Here is a 21921-nt window from a genome sequence, read left to right on the forward strand (position 1 = left end):
GAAATCCAAGAGGCCAAAGTGAAGAGTCAAGATTTTGTTCTAATTGAAAGCAACCACCACTAACAATTCTTAAAGCAAGGGAATAACGTGGTCTAATGTCTGTATTAGGAAGACCATGCCAGCTACTATGTTATGCTAGATTGAAGGGCGGGGGAGGGAAGTGGTTGGGAGGTGGTGTAAACAAGGAAGCAGAGAAATGACTGTGCCTGGTCCAGGCAAGATTTGGCAGGAGTGATGGAGATGGTGAGCAGCAGACTCAGGACATAGTTCTGAGGGAGAGCCTCTGTGTGTATTGTAAGGATGTTTTGAGGATGCTCTCAGTTACAAGTTCTGGCATCATCTCCATGAGGAAAGATCCACAGAAACTATAACTGATCCCTGCTGTTAGTCATGTTTCTGCATTTCCTGAACAATCAGCCTATTTTTACCTCAAGGAGAGCATCTCTCTTTCCTTCTTTAGGTTGGTGCTAGAAAGTTCAAGGCCAATTCTGTGACCCATCTCTAACAACTATATGGACATTTGGTATCTATTTCATGCACTACCTTCACTTTAGCTCCATCTTACTTACTTTTGTTTGCTCTTATTTTTAAAGCACTTAATCTTGCTATACTTTATTAGTCAACTTAAGTCATTTTCTAAACATTCCAGGAAATAAACGAGTAAACAAACCGCCTTGGTGATGCCTTGGTTATTGTATAAATAACTATAAACCTAAAGAAGGTTTTATCAAAGGAATTCATCAGAAAGAGAGATTTATAGATGAGTATACACGTAAGAGAACCTATATGTGTAAGAAGCCAAGAAGATGGGGCCATAAAAATTGATTGAAGGATCGAAGAAATTGCATACACACCTGCTCTATTCTCCCTGAGGAAGGCAAGATGTTGGCAAATAAAATCTTGGGAAATCAAAGTTCATCAGCTGATGAGATACCAAACCCTGTGTTAATTTCTAACATTTAGGCATATATTAAATATCACCTCAGACAGAGGGCTGAGCCAAGAAAGGCTGATTTCACTGCCCTGGCTGGAATCTACATGGAAATCTACAAAAACTGTGCTGGGGTGGGCAGAGAGAAGGTATATTTTTCATGCAGAAACCACCTGTTAGTTCTCTCTTTCAGAGCCATCCACTTTGGAACAATAAATATTAACTATGCATCCAAGTATGAGTGTGTGCATGTGTGTAAAAATCCAGCCTGACACTCTTAAGAACTGCACTGCATTGCCAGGTGTAACAATTTATTAAATCATTCTGCTTGCTAAGTGAGAACCCTTGTCTTTTTTTTTTAAGTTTTAAAGCTAAAAAGTCCAGATAGTCAACCACAGTTACTCATTGAACAAATATTTACTGATTGCCTGTCATGTGCCAGGCACGTGGGGATGCAGTCGTGAACAAACCAGGCAGCAATTCCTGCCCTCATAGAACTCACATTCCAGTCAGCCTGAGACACAAATAATAAGTTACACACTAAGTGAGACTATTAATGCCACAAAGAAAAAGAAATGGAATGCGGTACTAAAATCTTAAATAAAGGGGAGGACCACCCTGAGATGATGTTTGCATACAATTAGAATAGAGGTCTGAAGGAGATCAGAAGGCATGGCATACATGCATCAGGGGAATAGCATTCCAAGGACATGGAAGAGCTGGTTCAAGGGCCATGAGGCAGGAGTGTACTTAGAATGTTCAAAGAACAACAAGGACATGGCTGTGGTAGGCACGGAGGGAGTGGTCCTGTGGCTGCCGTAACAACACTACCACAAACTGGGGGCTTAAAACAACAGAAATTGATTCTCTCTGAGTTTCAGAGGTCAGAAGTCTGAAATCTAAGTGTCAGAAGGGCTACACTCCTTTTGGAGGCTCTTGGAGAGAAAGAATCTGGTCTTTGCCTCTTCCAGCTTGTGGTGGCTGTCAGCACCCCTTGACTTGTGGCCGCATCACTCTTGTCTCTGACCCCCTGGTCACATTGCCTCCTCCTCACTCTTATACGGACACTTGCCATGGGATTTAGGGTCCACCCAGCTAATCCTGAGTGAGCGTCTCATCTCAAAATCCTCAACTTAATTACATCTGCAAAGACCCTTCTCCATGTAAGGTAACATTCACAGGTTCCAGGTATTAGGACATGGACATATCTTTTAGGAAATCACCATTCAACCTACTGCAGTGATGACAGTAGATGTAATCAGCAGTGACAACTTGTGGTGGTGGGGCGGGGGCATATGTAGTTCATGTAGGAACCTTATAGATAATTATGATAACTTTGGCTTCAGTTTGAAGAAAATAGGAAGCCATTATAGGATATAAGCAGAGAAGTGACACGGATTCAACATGTTTAATAGGATCGATCATTCTGGCCACTGTACTGCAAAAAAGTCCAACAGCATTCAACCCTTAAATTGGTCCTTCTTCAGCTCAAGACTGTGCCAAATTTAGATTAGAACTGGAAAAGATGAGAAGAACCTGGCATATGATAGGCCTTCAGAAAACATCCATTAAAAAATGAATGTTCCTTTACCTAACCACCCTGTTTTGAAACAAAATTAAATTTATCCCCCAAAAACATATGAACCATCTACTATATTCAAGGTTCCATTGCTAAGAATGAAAGCAATCAACAAATCACATACTGCTATCGAACATGGCATTGAGTGACAAACCACATTTTTCTTGAGGATTTATGTCATCACTTGGCTTGTATAAAGAGTAATTGGAGAAACTCAACTCAGTGGGGGCGAAGACATGCCCCAGTTCTGTTCTTTGCTATCGCTCTTCCAGTCATACTAAGTTGAGTCCCTTCCCAGGCCCTTTAACAACATCTTGGGCAGAATCTATAACTTTGCAAGTCACTTTTCATAATTAAAAGCATCTCTAGTTTAACAATCCAATCTCAGATTAAAATTTCAAGTCCTGTCTAACACAGATTTGAGATGCAACCTCGACCACTTAGAGCTCTCTACCAACTTCTTCCCTCGCTCCTGAGACTGAGCTACTCTGGTATTCGAGGCACACTTGCCTGTTAGCAGGTGAAAGGCAGTTTTCCCTGGTCCATTTCCAGTTCCATCTGCTGAGAGCTTCTGCAAATATGGTGGTCTCTGCATGGTTCGGAATTGATAGAGTTGAAGGTATTCAAGTTTCACCTTCACTCTATCTGCTTCTCCAAACCCACTCACAAAAGGATGGTCATGTCTCCCTTTGTAACTCTGCCAGTGGTTTATGATCCAATCCCCTTTCTGGATAGGCCATGCCTCAGCTGGAACAATATCTACCTGACCAGCCTCGTGGCACCTACCCACTGATATTCACGTTTTTTTGTTTTTTTGTTTTTTAAACAAGAACCAGGGGAGGTACCTGTGTGTTTCCTCCAAGGGCTGTGGAAAATTGGGATGGGGTAGAAAAGTTGCTCCCATCTTCTTTTCAGGAACATTACTGCTCAGTCTCTTCTTGCCCTGCAAAAAGCCTCTCCCTATCCACCTACCCACTACTCAGAAATAGGCAGATGAGAGGCAAGCACTGCTCTGTATTCCTGTGCAATCTCACACTCCGTAGGGCAAATGGGAAGCGCTGCACAGCACCGCCACCTGAGGGCAGTGCCTACACGGCCTGCAGGTTCTGCCAGCTCAGCCCAAACATCAAGCCAGGGGACAGGATGCCAGCACCCTTTCATGGAATCATCCCGCTCAGGGCTTTGAGCTACCTTCTGCACATGACTTTCAGGGCCAGCAGGGGGTGCCAGAAAGAGGGAAGAGAATACACTCTTGGCATTCCTCTATCTACTATACTTCCCCTGACCAGTTCTCCCCTTAGAGAGTTTGGGAACATGGGGATGTGATTCAACATGGTGGGTCTGGTTCTGGTGCTGCCACTTAGTAATGGGAGTGTGGCTCTCTCTCACATATGCGTTTCTCACCAGAAAGGATGTCAACCTTTCTGTTTAGGCCCTAGTTGCTCATATTCAAGGGCAATATGAAAAGTCCCACTCAATGTCTCTTCCAGCCCTGAATCTCAATTACATTATTGCAGATATAGCTCCATGATTAAAAAGCTTCTAGGAGTCATTTGGTCCCCAAACAGAATAGAAAATACTAACTAGTACTCTAGATGTCTGCATGAGAAACTAAAGATTTTAATGTAATTTCTGTTGATTTATTTTATCTTGACACATTTAACAAATTTTAAAGCAATCATCTTTGGTGTATAGAAAGGGATCGTGGTTTACTGTTAAAGCATTAGCACTCAACAGATAATTCTTAGTTCCAACAAATCTTGAACTGGAAATAAATCTTGAAGATGAAAAGATTTCTTGATAACTACAGTCATTTCAAAACCTATTAGGAAAGAGAAAAATTAGAGAGCCAGATGAATTTCGTTCCTCCTGGACTCATTTTACCTGGGAGCAAATTATTCTGCTCGCCAAGGTAAGTGTCTGGCACCACACTCACAGCATAGCAGAGTCAGGCTTAAGCCTCATAGATTTTCAGAGGTCATCAAGGTTAGTCTCAGTCCTAAATGAAAATGATGATTACAGCCAAACAACAAAGCCACCAAATTATCAGTGAAAATTATAAAATGACAGGAGTATAGATTGACAGCAATGTAGCACTGGAAAGTAGGAATAATGGGGACATTTAAGACTCCAGGGAAAATAACTCCTAACCAATGATACAGAAAGGTTTGCTGCACGTGGGACAGTCACCAGAAGCGGCAGAAAGAGTGACAGAATGAGGAGCAAGAGTTCTGGGTGAAGTCTTGACTCCCATGAAGCAGGGCCAGCATTGGCCGGACACTCAGCTTTCCCATTCCAAGTGCTCACAGAGAGGACAGGATATTTTAATTTACTTAATTTATTTCTATGATATTATTTTCAGTAAAAGATATAAGCAAGTTGAATGTGTATATATACACACTCTTCACCCCCAATACACTCACACACGGCAAACAGACTGAGAAAACACTGCCTCAGTCTCCTCTTGCTACAGTTAAAGCTCTCCCCTTAACTGGTGTTAGGCAGTTACCATTTCACTGCGAGGAAGCTGGCCGTTTAAAACAAAGAATTTTGCTGTTTTTACTTCCCTGGTGACTCTCCTATTCTGCCAGACTCTATGGTGTGGAAGAACAAATACCAGGCTTGAGCCCTAGGACATAGTGGCAGCTTCCTTCTATCAGTGTCCGTCTCTAAAACCAGGGCTGGCCATTCCTGTTTTTAAAATATTGCAGTAGTTCTGTCCTTACTGCCTCCTGAGTGCCACTCACACCTCTCTGTCTCCTCCCCTGGGTCTCTCCAGATCTCCCCACAATGAAGAAATTAAGAGGATGATTTCTGGCAGAGCAGAGAACTTCCAGGAACTACACTCACATTGGTCAGCACCACGTGTCATACTAACTGTTGCATATAAAAATAACTCCTCTACCTAAGACATATCCAGCCAATCCTGACTCCCGCCTGTGCGTCCATCTAAGCCAAACCAAGACTCCTGAGGCACATTTAAAGCCTAGAACAGAAATCTCAGGGAAATAATTTAGACTGCAAAACTAGTTCAGATATCTAGTATTGTAGAGAGTTCTTAGGATAAGGCCAATTTGTGCCCAAGAGCTATTTGCAAATTTATAGTTATTTTTTTCAGTCAGTTTAGTTTGAGAAAGGAAATGGGAGCTAAGTACATAAATTAGATCATTAATTTGCAATAAATATAAATTATGCTAATCCTAAGAATGGAACATAAATTATGTATATATAATATATAAGGAATACACATAAGGCTCTATTAGCAAAAGAAAGGCATCTGACTTATTGTGTTATAGAAAACCCATGTATATTCATTCAATAGATTTTTAAACAGTTTTTGATAAGTGCATGAAAATATAGGATAAACATTAACTGCCTACTGATGTTCTAACAAATCTATATTCATTCCAAATGGAAATTAGGATATACTTTGCATTATTTGAGTTAATTACATGACATTTCTTATGAATAATGATGTGTTATTCCATTCATTACTTCTAATTATGTTCCGTTACAAGTGCAAGGCTGGCAACACCACAACCAGCCTTTTCCTATTCCTCACAATCTGATGGCTTGCATGGAAAGCAGGTCAGAAATATGCCCAGAATATAATGAAAAGAGTTCAGATATTGTTAACCATGACAGTTTAAAATTACCTGAGGAAAGTTTCACGTAGAAATAAATAGAAATGGGGAATGGCTTTCCATGTTACAGGATACTCATTTTTGCAATTAATATGAGAACTATTCAAAGTGTTATTTTAATACATATAATTATCATCCTACCATTTGTTAGAGCTGGGGAGAGAGCATCCCAAATGTGGTCCTTCACCCCCTCCCCCCCCTAACTCGCACACACACTAGCAGAATTATATTCTGTAAGAGATTGGCAGATGGTAAAAATATCTTTTTTCTGGTTGTAAAAGTGATTCTGTAGGCTTTGTGCAATTCTAAGAGAATAAAGGAAACCTCCTAAAAGCTCTCATTAAAAAGCCAGCTGGACTTTCCTCCTCAAATGCATAACCATGGTCAGGCCAGCTCATCTCACCCCACTCACAACAGGGCCTAAAGCTAGAAGGTAAATCCTATAATGGAGAAGCAGTCAAGGTCAAAGGAAAACAGTCACAACTAAGTAAGCACAGGGGGCCAAGTGAACGACAAGACCACCACTAGCCAGTATTGTCACCAACCAATAGGCTACAAGGAGCCAGGGAGAGATGGTGGACAACAGGAAGGGGCCTGGATGAGGTCTAGAGACCAATATGTACATGCCTCAGGCACACTGTTTCATGGGTGAGTCACCTTTATTTGAAGGGGCCAGGGCAAAATGTAGAAAATCCACACATTTTTCTCCATCCAATTTCAAATGTCCCTTGCACACACACAAAGCATCTATTAATCCCTTCGTGTCAGGTGCCAACAATCCATCAGTCTGTCTATAATAAAAATAAAGATGCCAGTCTCAGCTCCAAGAATGAAAAATACACTTGGGAGAGGAAGAGCCTTGGCAAGGAGGGCCCCTTTTTCTCCTCTGCTACCCATGACAGTTACTGCCCACTGACCCTGCATGCAGCCTCAGAATCCTACTCAACACTGTGAGCTCACTACCAACTGAAGAGATGGCATTTGAGATAAAACAGATTTGCTCTCTGTGCAGTAATCCCTCAGATGACAAGTCGAGATAGATGACAGTCACACAAGGTTTGCCTTGCAATGGGGGTTGGCAGGATCCTCTGTTGCAGGTTCTGGACACTGAAAAAAGATGTCAGTCAATTTAGTGAATGATGAAAGCATCCAAGAGCTTCCTGTGTTCCTCCTGACTAATGCCATCAAAAACTGTTTCTAGCTGGAAGCAATGTACTCTAATAACCCAAAGGTAGGTGCACATTTATATGGAAACCTTTCCCATAGAAACAGCATAAGAACACTCTGAACAATCACTGCTACATGCAGATCTTTTGAACACAATAATCTGCCAAATAAAATCAAGAAAAATATGACCACAAGGAAACCAACTTTCTCCATTAGAGCTCAGGACAAAGGACGCACGATCGGCTCTGAATATCTCTCCAAGAGTATTTTAAGCTAGCTAATATACAATAGGCTTACACAGGGTGAAAAGAAAATTTTTAAAAAGGCATATGCTTAAGGAAATTTTAAGAGCAAAAAATCTATCTTTAGTAATAAAGATATTAAAATAGTGCTTGCAGTCACTTTATTTGTACAGGGAGGTTTAAAAAGAAGCTCTTTTGAGAAATGAAAGATCATCAGATCGCTAATAACTGCAGTTTCCTGAACAATTAAAGAAATTCACAAGATTACAACCTACTCAGGAAATGACAAATATTTCTGGTTTTTACGGAAGGACTAAAAGGGCACTTTTATCTAGAGCATCTATTCCATAAGAAGCACTGTTATGTAATGAAGCTATTTTTATTATCTGTTCCTTTATTTCAAGAGTATTCAATATGGCAATGGTCTGAAAACAGAGAAAATTTAACACTGCTTGGGAAGGTAAAATATTAAAAGGCATTTGCTAGATTTTTCTTTTTTATCTATTGAAGTTGGACCTTAGAACACAATTTCCCTTGTACCAAACTTTTGTTTCTAATATGTCAGCAGAAATGTCCTTTAAGTTACCTAGTCTAATTCTTCACAAATACACTTTGTAAGGCTGTCCTCAATGCATTATCCTAACGTGGCTTGGCCCTGATAACATTCTGTGTGCGATGCTCCCGCTTGGAAAAATATGCTCTTTTTAACAACTGATTCAATAAACAGTTGACAAATGATTTGTATAATATAGTATGGCCAGCAAGCAAGGTTTGTCTCTGTCATTACACAACACATTCGACCCATCTGCAAACGTGGCCGTGTTCCCCTTACATTAGAGCTCCGTATGCCATTCTGAATAGCAATCCGAAGATCAATACACTGTCTGCTGAAAACAACAGGACATAACAAATGAATAATTTTATTTACAATAAAAGCTCCAGTCCCCAAATGGATTCCACTAATGTTCAAATTCATTTTTCATGCTGAACTCAAGATGAGAGGTAGACACAGCCCAATGCAAGGGGAGGGGAGTGAAGTATTAACTATATTGGCTCAAATTTTTTCAAGCCACGAACAATAGCTGGGCTGCACCAAGGTACATGAATAAAACGTTCGCTGCCGAATTCTGAAGATGCAATCTCCAGAATGCTTCTGTTCTCTCATCAAGACTCGCTGAAAAGCATTTTCCAGTAACAAGAAATTAATGGATTAAAGACATTCTGACATATGCTTCCACAGTGTTGCACCACAGAAGCCAAAGCCTATTCAATAGGCTTTAAACACTGTTTGCGATGAGCAAGAATGTTTGCTTTAGGTGGGGACAAGGAGGGATTGTGGCTCTTTTGAGAATGAAGCAAATAGTCTTGCTTCAAAAGCATATCTGCAGTCCCTGATCTGACAGTTTTTTTCCTCCTCAGAAAGGTATAAAAAAGTCAGTGAGCAAAGTCAAAAGAAAAAAAGGGTTGAAGAGGGGGGAGCAAAATGTTAGAGAGAACACAAGTTCAAAGATGACATTTACAAGTCTCTCTTGAATGGCACACTCCCCAAAGCCCACCTGAATACTCTTGTTAAAAAGAGATCATCAAAAATACAAAATAGAATTTTCCGGTTCACATAAGATAGCAATATACTGCCCTTAAAATACAGACTTGTCCATTGGCCAATTAACACGCAAAAAAAGAAAAAAAATGGAAAAGAATGTTTTCCCATCTGCCATCGATTCATTCACTGCATTTAGACTTAACTCAGCACACTCATAACAGAAAAGTAAACAGGATTGTAACTGATAGAGCATGTAGGGAAAGTTGGGAAAATACAGCTTGAATGAGATACTAAAACATCTGGAATAAAATGGTGACAAGACATGGCTTTGTGCATGGGAAGACTGAAAAGGCAGGATTTCAGTCTTAATTGAAACTATCCACATGCTCCTGATGTTTACAGATTCACTTTAAATTCAGTCAACATAATACTCTTGGGTACTAAGAAAACGAGAACGTGCAAAGAGTAGGTTTTGCCCCCACCCCTTCTCAGGAACTAATGATTCAGTGCAGAGACAGACAGGAATGAACACAGTTCTGGTCTGATGCAGACTGGGATCAGTGTTTGGCATGATGCCTAGAACAGAGTAGCTCAGTAATAAACTGTTGAATGAATCAACATGACAATAAGGAACCAAGTGTCACACAAAGGATGGAATAGTTTTTTTCCTAAGAGGACAGGACAGGTATCGAGGCACTTTAGCTGAAATGAAAAGGATGGGAAAGTTCTCAAGGTGAAGAGAGAGGCAGGGTAAAGGATGGGGAAAATAACAGGTAAAGGGAAATACAACACTTGTTTAAGGAAATAGTTGGAAAGTGGGGAGGTTGAGTCAAGAAAATGAAAATCTTTTAAAAGGATGCTAAGGAATTTGGACTTTATCCTCAAATAAAAGGAGATTCATTATATTCATCAGTGGTTTGTTTGCAAAAGAACAGGAGAGTGGTAGCATCAGAGTTGTGGTTTAGAGTGAGGTGCAGGCTGGGCTGGGGAAGTCCAGGGGTAGAGATGGTACAAGAAGCTAGATGACCTAGAAGACCTACAGCAAGGGGCTTACCTAGGGCAGGTAGGGTAGAGCACTTGGGGATTAAAGCCCACTGCAGCCATCTCCCCATTTATTTTATGAAACATTAGTGGGCAGAGCCATCCACAGCTTCAATTCCCAAATCTCGGGACAAAAGAATATCGCTTTCTGCAAGCAAATGAGTAACTTATTAAGATTCTTCTCACAGGTGTCACCTAACAGAGTACCAAGGTAAAGTAAAATATAAAGTTTCAGAATCATCATATAAAAAGGATTGCCTGAATCCATTATCCACTGGCCCTGAAACCACTTATTTTTTTAATTTTATTTTATTCATTTTTTTATACAGCAGGTTCTTATTGGTTATCTATTTACACATATTATTGTATATATGTCAATCCCAATCTCCTAGTTCATCCCACCACCCCTCCCCCGCCTTCCCCCCTTGGTGTCCATATGTTTGTTCTCTACATCTGTGTCTCTATTTCTGCCTTGTAAACCGGTTCATCTGTACTGTTTTTCTAGATTCCTCATATACGCATTAACGTATGATATTTGTTTTTCTCTTTCTGACTTACTTCACTCTGTAGGACAGTCTCTAGGTCCATCCATGTCTCTACAAATGACCCAGTTTCATTCCTTTTTATGGCTAATATTCCATTGTATATAGGTACCACATCTTCTTTATCCATTCATCTGTCGATGGGCATTTAGGTTGCTTCCATGACCTGGCTATTGTAAATAGTGCTGCAATGAATATTCGGGTGCATGTGTCTTTCTGAATTATGGTTTTCTCTGGGTATATGCCCAGGAGTGGGATTGCTGGGTCATGCCCTGAAACCACTTTAAACACTGTAGATGTAAAACAGCTTTACAGAGTATACTGATTACAAAAATGTTCCAGTTCTCACTGTTCTCATCCCCAGAAAGGGCAGGGTCCTTCTTGCTACCTTCCAAACACACTGAGGTTTGTTAATTTTAATACAATGTTCCCCTTGTCCTTAGCATTTACTCAAAGAGATGGTGACTGACCAGGACTCATTTCCAAAATGACAATCCCAGTGCCGTCTGAAACAAAACTAGTCATCATTCACTAACTGTTCACTATTCACTATGAACATTTTCCTTGAAGCAGACACCTCAACTTTACTTGAGTTCAAACACATATATGACCCATGTCTTATGCATCACACTTTCAGAGTTGGTTAAAAAGACCGTGAAAAATCAAGTTTCTTCTGAGCCTGCGTGTCTGGAGCCTGTGCTCCGCAACAAGAGAGGCTACGATAGTGAGAGGCTCGCGCACCGCGATGAAGAGTGGCCCCCGCTTGCCGCAACTAGAGAAAGCCCTTGCACAGAAACGAAGACCCAACACAGCCAAAAATTAATTAATTAATTAATTTTTTTTAAAAATCAAGTTTCTTACTATCAAGAAACAAGTTAAAAAATCACAAAGCAACGTTCATTCCATTATTAACCATTTTTTTTAAAGTGCAACTCTGCAACTTCATATTCTTTCAGTCCAAGGCATTAAGATTTGTTCATCTCAATTCACGTTTTCATCCCAAGTTCCCTCAGTTCTGACAAAAGTCAATTAAAAATGGCACCCAACGAGAGATGGCATTTAAACAATATTCTTTTGACACTGCAATTCTCAGACATTTTGCTTAAAAATATATTCCTCAAAGGAAAAAGGCAACCACAAACTTGCAACAATAGCAAATGAGAAAAGAAAATTCTTCTGTTATTTCAAGAACTTCAAAGTCTTTTAGAAAATCTCAATATAAAATTGGTATACAACTTAAAAATTGTTTTTTTATAGGACCTTTCTAAATCATTCTAGATTTTTTTACTTCAATAAACAGAAGAATGTAATTTTCTAATCTTGTATACTTATAATTTTAAATATTTTTATAAACTTAAAAGAAGAGTTAAGTATTATCAAGAAAAATATATATATTATTTACTAGTTTATTGCTATCATCATTAGTTTCGTAGATTTACAAAATTTAGGTTAAAATTTCCATTCAAGGAATTTGGGAGTCTACCACAGAAATCACAATTATCTTTTGGTGCATGTTTTGTTAGTTGTATTTTTTTCAGTGTACAATAGTTACATGGCCAAGAAAGAAGATTATTGATAAAGTTTTCAAGCATTTTGAAAAATCCCATTGGAAAAAATATAACTTACACTGGAAAAAATTTTGACACATTTGTAGATTCAGAATAACTGAGAAATCTATTTCAAAGTAGAATCATGCCTCAATGTGGACATGATCATTATCTTCGAATATGAAATTTTATACTTTGTTGACCTCTGCATAGTAAATTAAATTAGGGGGGAAAGAGAAAAAAAAATTCTGAGTAGTCAATACAAATGTCATATGCATACAGTCATGAGGGATAATTTCAATAACATAAAAATAACTCTCCAGAGCATTTCACCAAATCCTGCTTCTCCCACTGCAAAGAATGAAGCTTCTACTGAAACTGATGGTCAGATGGAAATAAAATACTCTACCACCAATGGCACTGGACAATGATCTAGAAGCTGGGATGTTTTCCAAGAGAAAATGCCATCTCAGACCCTAACATGAAAAAAATATTTTGTAAGTATATTTATGTGTTTGAATTTAATTAAAATTCATAGCTTGAATGATCTCCAAGAGGTAAACAAACCAAGTCAGTCTCAAATCTTCATATAATCTTCACATAACCTTACTTCCACATCACAAGAGGGCCACCCAATCTCTATCTTACTATTAAAATTCACAATTGATAACTGAAAACAAAGTGCTCAGGATATTCATTGGATCCATTTTAGAAGCACCTATTTATTTACACAGCTACGACAGTGAAAAGGTCAAGCAAAAAATCACCTCCAAAGCCACGGTTGCTAAGCAACTCTTTTCAGAAGTTCTGCAACAGTGATCAAGCATATTACTGGTGCCACCAACTGGATTCAGAATAAATGTGAATAACATCTTACCTGGTTTCTCCAAAGGCGGAGTGGGGAGGATCCTTGCTTAGCTTTTCGGACAGATCCTCGAGGTCAATCCTGTATTTATTTGGTCTGTTAGAATCAGAGGCTTTCTAATTTTTCTCTCTTTAAAAAAAAAAAAAAGGATACGTCCAGGTACCACAGGTTTCCTGTTCACCAGGGCGAAGGACAGTTCTGTTTTGAGAAACACCACAGAGGGCTTGATGAGATATTGGCCGAATCTGAATGACATTTCCTCACGGTTTGAATTCTGGAAAAGAAGATTATGTAGAAAATGGACATTTATAAAATTCAGTTGAGAAACTCAGATCATATACCACTTTAAAGAAAGCAAAGTCCATTACTACAGATTCTTAGTTGTAAAGAAGACATCATTGAAGCTGTTCCCCATTTAATGTCCACTAAGATGTATTCTGGGTAAGTCCTCCTAAAATATTCCACTCTCTCTATGCTGGTTGGATTTACAGTTTTCAAGCAAAAGCTTGTATGTGTCTTCTTAAACCCCTCTGCACTTCGGGGAGACACCTTAACCCAAATCCACTAGGTCCAATCTGTCAGGTACTATTTTTAACCATCTGTTTCATCATCTTCGCTAAGCTGAAAATTTTCATGGTTAAGCACTGACTATAAACCTTCTCATTCTTAAAGAGGTACCTGTGGGGACTCCCTTTTCTCAAATGGTTTTATCTTTGTTTATATAAAAGCAATTTAGAAAAAGTATAAACACTGTTTGACCTTGTGTACAATTACAAAAGCATGTGGGTACTCCCAGATAACTATAGTAAAATTTCAAAAATTAAAGAGAAAAAAATTGAGGACAAAGAAGGGACAAAATAGAGTTCAAGATGAAAACAATTCCCGGTTGATGCAGACGTATTATGCAGCAAGGTATGTGAAGTGTTGCATACCCTCTTTTCTGGAGAAAGCCATGGGTTGGGGTAGTGGGGAGAAGACAAGGGAAAGCAAGATTTGACACTTGGCATCTAGGGTACCAAGGAATGATTTTCCATCAGTGGATGCCTATACACGACAAAGTTACTTTCTGAATGACTAAAACGCACCTTCCTTGGGAAATCACTTCATTTTTCTAATTCAGGAACCACCCTACTACAAAACTGATGAAAATTGAACCCCTCATGGGAAAATAGAAATACAACTACAAAAAGGATGACATCAGAAAATGGAGGACCATTTTATAAAGCATACCAATATATGTGCAATTGTTTAAGGATTCTAATATTCTCAATGACCCAAAAGATACAGAGGGCTACGCAAAATGCATCTACTTTAGAAGCACTCAAATAGCCAGAATTTAACACATTTCAGGGGCAAAGGAATAGTATGGAAGTTTTGCCTCAGTGACACAAATACTGGTTTCTAGAACAATTACAACCACCTCACAAAAATGAAAGGTCAGTAAGGACGTTGAAAATCATCTAAGCCAGTGGTTTTCAAGGTGTGTTCCCTGGAGCAGTAGCATCAACATCACCTGGGGAAATCAGGAAGGCAAATTCTTGAGTCCTACTCCAAACCTACCAAAGCAGAAACTCTGGGAGAAGGGCCCAGAAATCTATGCTTTAATCTGCCTGGATGATTCAGAACCACTGATCAAACCCACCTATTCTCCCAATCCTTTCCTGCAGAATCTTTGCCTGGTAGCTTGTTAGCCCATGCTTGAATATACTCAGTGACAGGACGTTCACTATCCATTCCTTCCAAGACCATCAGCTCCAGCAATTATGTGGTTGCCCTTCATACTAAGTCCATCTTTTTGTGATGGATTTATGCGTTGGGGGTCATATGAAACAAGTATCATGCAAGTGAAAGTGCTTTAGATATCTGAAGTTAACCTTTATTTATTCCCCCCAGTTTTTCTAGAATAAACATGCAATTCATTTCAATCATCCTACAAACAGAATTGATTCAAGTGCCCTAAAGCTATCTGTGTGGGTTTTTTTTTTTTTTTTTTTTTTTGCCTGCCCAGCATCCATTTTCTGTAGTTTTGCCCATACCACTTTAATTTTTCTTTGGGTAATACCCCACCATATTCCATATGTTGGGCTACTCCTACTGCCTGGTTCTAGGGATGGGAAAGTGACCCAGGCATCATTAGTCTTTTGTCACATGAGTGATTCAGGAGTGGATACAGGACAAAAAAATGAGCCATTCAAAGGAAGGATATCCATGAAAGGATTACTGCTGATACTATGGGGAAAAGGCTTTCTCTCTTCTAAGATGCCAAACTGGTAGGACATGAACCTGGAAGAGCTAGAGGATACACCAACAAGAGTCTGCCTGATATTAGAGCCAACATGGAGGCCAGGAAAGCCAAGATACAAAGAGAGACCCATACCTGACAACATTGTTTGAGCACCTGGATCTAACAGTGCTGGAAGGATCATATGTCCCTGGAGTTTGTTTCCTCTAACGGATAATTGTACAGAGTTGACTTAAGCATAGGCTCTAGCTGATGAGCTACTATTATGAGTCCATGAAAGACTCTCTTCTAGTTTTCATTTTTCTTCTTATCATCATTTTCATTTCTTCCTCTATGCCCAAATTGACTCCTTCCTCTCCCACGCCAGGGCTTCATTTTTTTTAAATAAAATTAATGTTGTATTTATAAGTTTCACAGCAGTTTTATAAATATTTTATACATCAAACATATATAGGGCTCTTGTACATACTTTTTAAATTTGTACAGAAGTTGTATCGTGCTTTAAAACTCTTTGTGCCTTTTTCTCTCAACACTGTTTTACAGACTCATTCATGCTGTTATAAATAGATGTAATTTACTCTTTCTCACTGCTTATTCTCACTGCATTCCACTGTCATTTTTCTTGTCCATTCTTTTAGTGCTGAAGAACTAGCTTTCTCCAGTCTTTCACCACAAATAACACTAATGACCATACTTACATGTATTTCCCTGGGTATCTAAGCTAGAGTCCCATTATTGGGTTTTAGCTTAGGTATTGATACATACTTAGATTTTAAAAAATATGCACCATTTTGCAATCCTTGAAGCAATATATGCAGATTTCTATTTTCCCACATCCTTGCCAACATTGGCAGTATCTGATTTCCAAGGTTTTATTGATATGATAGGCAAAAGGCATCTTTTACTTTTAATTAGCTTGTCTCCAATGTGATATGTGTATGTGCACATTTCTCCTTGTATGAATCACCAATTCGTACTTTGCCCTCTTTTGTACTGGTTTCTTCCCTCCTATTTTTGGATTTTTCTGGAGTCCCTTATATATTTAAATATTGATCTTGGTCTATTAAACATGACAGTTGTATTTTCACCATCTGTTAGTTTTTCTATCATAGACTCCATTGGACAAAAAGCATTCATCTTGATGTATTCAATTTTTTTTATGGTTTGTTCTCTGTGAATATTGTGAAACAAACACTTCTCTACCATAAGGTTACAAAAATGTATTCTTAAATTTTCATCTATCAGCTTTATAAATATTTTCACTCTTAACAGTTAGGTATTTAATCTACTTAGAGTTTTGTTTATGGTATGAAATACAGAAATGGTTTCATTTTTCTCCTTTTGTGAGCCAAATTTCCTAGCACCAATTGCTGGGAATGATAACACTGAGTTCCCATATGTACACAGGGGTGAGTCTGGACTTTATTATATTCTGTTTCTGTGCTAGATGCTTGAGAACAAGGGGAGACAATTTTTTTTCTCTAAAGGGCCAGATTCAGTCTGTTGTAACCACTCAACCTTATCATGGAAGTAAGAAAGCAACCATAGACAATAAATAAAGGAATGGATGTGGCTGTGTCCCAATAAAACTTTATTTGTAAGAACAGGCAGCAGCCTGGATTTGGCTTGTGGACTGTAGTTTGCCAACTCCTGCTGTATAATGTTCATGCTTTGTAAAGAGAAGGTCCTTCTTTATTTATTCTCACAAATAAATTTTAGATTCAACTACACCCCTTCAAAAAGACTCTTGCTCAGGCATTGATTAGAATTGCACTGAATTTAAATTTTAATGGGCAAAATAAGACATCTTCACAATATTCAACCAATCCATTTATAAATGCTACATTTATGCTCTATACTATAATAAAACTCTTGTAATAGGGTTTTAAATTTCCCTTATATGTTTTATGAATTCTTTCTTAGATTTATTCCTAGATAGCTTTTAGTTTATGTCAGTATTGTAAATGGTATCCTATCATCATCATAGTTTATAATTGGTTACTCCCAATACAGACAAAAGCTATTGATTTTTTTATGTTGCTCTTATAAGCTGCCAACCTAGCTGAACTCTTTTATTGCTGTTAATAGTTTCAGCTGATTCTCTTTGGTTTTCTATATAAATGATTTTACTTAGTAATAGTAATTATATATTTCATTTCACTTATTCTACTTGTATTTGTTTGCCTTACTGCATTGGTCAGGTATCTGGTAATAACGTTGGTAAGTAGAAGCAACACAGGCATTCTTGTCTTGTTCCCAATCTTAACAGGAATGAGTTTCAAGTTTTGTTTTTTCCATTAAAAATGACATCTGCAATAGGTTTTTAGGAGAAAGCCTTTAAAAAGCTAAAAAAATTCTCTATTTCAAGCTTGCTAAGAGTTGATTCCATATGGAAAAGAAAAAACTTAATTAAATGCTTTTTCTTTATCATTGATCACCCAATCTCTCATTCTTTGCCATTAATGTGGTAAATTACAGTGAAAGAATTTTTTAAACACTGAAACTTCCTTTCACTTTTATGATTAATTCAACTTAGTCACAATGTACTATTTTTTAATACGTTGCTAGATTTGAATTCTTTGTGTTTTTCAATGTCATAAGTCAAGTTGGCCAATACTTTTTACCTGTTTTTTGTTTTCAAAATTAAACTTAATGGCTTGGCTTTTTTCTTTGTTCTATAAGAAGTTTTATGAACAGGATTTTCTGTTCCTTGAGAATTAAATAGAACTTGCTTGTCAAACTGTCTGGGCCTCTTTTTATATTTCAGGGATGTGTAGTTTTGATTATCATTACAATTTATTTAATGGTTTACAATTTATTTAATGGTTGTTAAGTGTCTTCTTGCATTAATTTTTTAGCCATATATCCTTTTCACCTAAATGTTCATCTGTATTGGTAAAAATTTATATATATTTAACAGATTATTATATCTAGCCTATGAAATTTTTCAAAGGACCATTTTTTGGTTCTTTGTTTTTATTAGTTTTCTCTATTTTGCTCCTTATTTTCTGTGTTTATATTTGTGTCCCCCTTTTTTTTTCTTCCTTATTTCTTAAGATTTACCATGTTGCAGTTTTTCTAATTACTTGAGTCAAACATTGAGCTTGTGGAGTTGCAGACTTTCTAGTTCTCTTTTTTTTTTTTTTTTTTTTTTTTAAAAATGCTCACTTTTCTCACTAGGCTGGTGGGGAGGGAGGAGAAGAGGGGGCTCCAGGAGGAAAGGAGCACAGGGTTTTTTTTTTTTTTTTTTAATGTATTTTTTTAAACGCATTGTTTACTTTGTTTTTATTTATTTATTTATTTTTGGCTGTGTTGGGTCTTCGTCTCTGTGCGAGGGCTTTCTCCAGTTGTGGCAAGCGGGGGCCACTCCTCATCGCGGTGCGCGGGCCTCTCACTATCGTGGCCTCTCTTGTTGCGGAGCACAGGCTCCAGACGCGCAGGCTCAGTAATTGTGGCTCACGGGCCTAGCTACTCCGTGGCATGTGGGATCTTCCCAGACCAGGGCTTGAACCCGTGTGCCCTGCATTGGCAGGCAGACTCTCAACCACTGCGCCACCAGGGAAGCCCTCTAGTTCTCTCTTGAGTAACAAAAGCTATATATTGCCATCAAAGTACTCCATTAGCTATCTCTCTCAAATTTTGAACTACTGTGCTTTTATTATCACTCAGCTTTAAAATTTTGCTATTCTTGTTATCATTTCCTATTTAACCTGAGGGTTATTTCATAGTATGTCTTTTCATTTCCAACATATGGAATGCATTTGCTATCTTTCTGTTAATAAAGAGTGATTTTAAAGCACTATAGTTAGAGAATAGAACCTCTATAGTGTTGATTTTTTAGAATTTGAGGCTTCCTTCCTGATGCATTAAAAGTTGAAGCATGTGCCTAATCCACATGCCCTCCAAAATAAAATATATACTGCATTTGTTGACTAAGCAGTTCTACATACGTGGTAGAGCAAATTCAGTGCTTGTTATCCAAATCTTCCTCTGCTTACTTTTTGTCTTAATTGTTTCATCGCTTTCTGAAAACACTGAGAAAGATTTCTAACTGCAATTGCTTAATCAATGTCAAATGCCAGAAATTACTGCTTACTATATTATGGCACGTGCATAAGTCCCTGCTTATTTTACTCCCTTGATCTATTGTTCCTTTTTCATTTTGTCTGTATTTTACAACCGTAAATTTTTCCATCCCCTTATCTTCAACCTGTGTCCTTTTAAATATTTTTTATAAACATTATAGCATTTAGCTTTCTATCCATTGGACAATCTGTCTTGATTAGTTTAACCTCCATACTATTTCATCTTTTTGTTCCACTTTTTTCTCCTTCCTACCTTCCAGGTAGATCAAGTTTTTTCCTACGGTACAAAAATAAAACATTCTATTTTGTATCAGTAGTGGTTATTATCTTATTACAATCCATACTAATGCTCAATTTCCCCATCAATATCTAAAAGTAGATCCATATCTCTGTCCTTAGCATATACTTACCACCTTGGATCTCTCAGATCTCATCCTCCACCTTCCCCTTGTCCAATTTCTGATCTTTTAAAATAATATAGTGTTATAATTTCAAATAGTTATTGATATGCTGGTTTTGTTTTTTGGCCACTGCTCACTCCAGTGATATTTTTCATTTATCTTATTTCCAAAGGTCCACAGACATCCCCTTACACCAGGCAGCAATGGGCTCTGGACTACTTCCCCTTATGAATTTTAGCTCCCTCTTTGGTTTTTGCCTCCCACCCCGCACCTTTTTTCCAAAGCTCAACTATGCCTTTGAGTGAATATTTGTATATTTTATATAGCATTTCAAATTTTTTTTTAGTGGACAATTTTCCAATTATCTACCCTATAATATTCCTAGAAACTAAAGTTGTCATTGCTGTCTTCTCTGTGTGTCTTCTTCTTACGAAGACACAAGTCATTGGATTTAGGACCCCCTCCAATCCAGTATAACTTCATCTTAACTAATTATATCTGCAAAGATCTTATTTTCCAATAAGGTTAAGTTCTGAGGTTCCTTTTAGCGGAGATATTATTCAACCCACTACAGAAAACTTTCCTGATTCCTATTGTTTGGATGTCTATTAACCTTTTCCATATAAGGTCTTCAGTTTTCAGGGGATTCTTTATATTCTTGGTCATTATTTTTTTCAAATATTCCCTGACCTCAGTTTACTTCTCTGCCTTCCAGGGATTCTATCTGCTGGGGTTCTGGAAGGCCACCCCAAAATGTGCCTCAGTGGCATACTGATTATTTTGTATTAAAGCTACTTAATAAATGGCCAATGCAAGTGGGACACTCTGACCCTCCTTTCTGTCTCCGTGAAAGCAGGAAATAAATCTCCCTTATGAAAGGTGCTTTCCTGGCATCCGGAGGTAGAAGGACACCTTCATCTCCAGAGACAGGGAATTCAGGCCAAGAAGCCTGTATAAACAAACCTTGTTACTTCTTTAATTTACTACCCAGAGCCCAAACTCTGTTTAGATTCTTCACTGATAGAACATCCAAAACCTGTTTCTTTGTCCTTTCAGTTCCTCACAAATTTATTGTTTGTCTAAAAAGTATAAAAGCTGCCTGCTCTGGCCACTTCTTCGGTCCTAGACCACCATGCACATGAACTAAAATTTGTTTCTTTTTCTCCTGTTAATCTCTCTCGTTATCAATTTTGTCATTAGTCCGGCCACCAGAATTCAAGAGGGGTAGAGGGGGAAATTTTTTCCTCTCCGACATATCTAACACTTCTACTCCTTCTCCCTCTCAAGTCTTTCTTCAGTCTTCTCATATTTTTTTTCTTCCTGACACCTTTTGGGAGACAGCCTCAATCCATCTGACTGCTGATGAATATCAGCATGAATATAAGCCATCCACAATGCTGGTTCCTAGTGATACATATTAGGCTTAATTATGACACATCTCTCCTCGACTCGAGGCTACCCTGCCTCTCACTTCCCTCCTTCTCAGGCATTACTCTTGCCAATGAGCTCATTTATTTCTAGTGCATTTCTTCTCATGAGTTCAGCCTGCCAACTATTTGAAATGTTAACTGCCCTCTTCACTGTTCCTTCCCTTTTGGTATGCCCACACAACTCACAAACTACCCTTTGTTGAGAGGAAGCATGAAGAGGTGGAATGAGTATTCAAAGCACACACACTTGAGTCTTGGTTCTATCACTCCCTGATCCTCAGTGATTCACTGAACTTCTTCACCCTCAGATATCTCACCTGAAACTAATGGATGACAGATATTGTATAGCACAGGAAACTTTACTCAGTATCTTGTAATAACCTATAATGGAAAAGAATCTGAAAAAGAATATATACATATATTTTTGTATGTGTGTGTGTGTGTGCATATGTGTATATATATACACATACATACACATATACATATATACATATATATACACATATATATATACATATACATATATATATATATATATATATATTGGGTTGGCCAAAAACTTTATTCAGGTTTTTCCCTAAGATGTTATGAAAAACCGAAATGAACTTTTTGGCCAACCCTATGTATATAAAACCGAATCATTTTGCTGTACACTTGAAACT

At 38.1% G+C, this 21921-nt stretch overlaps 1 protein-coding gene across 12 annotated transcripts in view; it reads right to left on the bottom strand.

The window, feature by feature from the left end:
* Positions 1–21921, bottom strand: part of FHIT (fragile histidine triad diadenosine triphosphatase) — a 1509753-nt gene that overhangs the window by 817871 nt on the left and 669961 nt on the right. For all 12 annotated transcript variants that reach the window (XM_036870236.1, XM_036870232.1, XM_036870237.1 and 9 more), the window contains one exon: positions 13255–13375. In XM_036870236.1, the coding sequence (XP_036726131.1) occupies positions 13255–13375 (121 nt within the window). The remainder of the gene's footprint in view (positions 1–13254; positions 13376–21921) is intronic.

Source organism: Balaenoptera musculus, chromosome 11 (assembly GCF_009873245.2).
Source record: "Balaenoptera musculus isolate JJ_BM4_2016_0621 chromosome 11, mBalMus1.pri.v3, whole genome shotgun sequence".
In the NCBI taxonomy this organism is placed as follows: domain Eukaryota; kingdom Metazoa; phylum Chordata; class Mammalia; order Artiodactyla; family Balaenopteridae; genus Balaenoptera; species Balaenoptera musculus.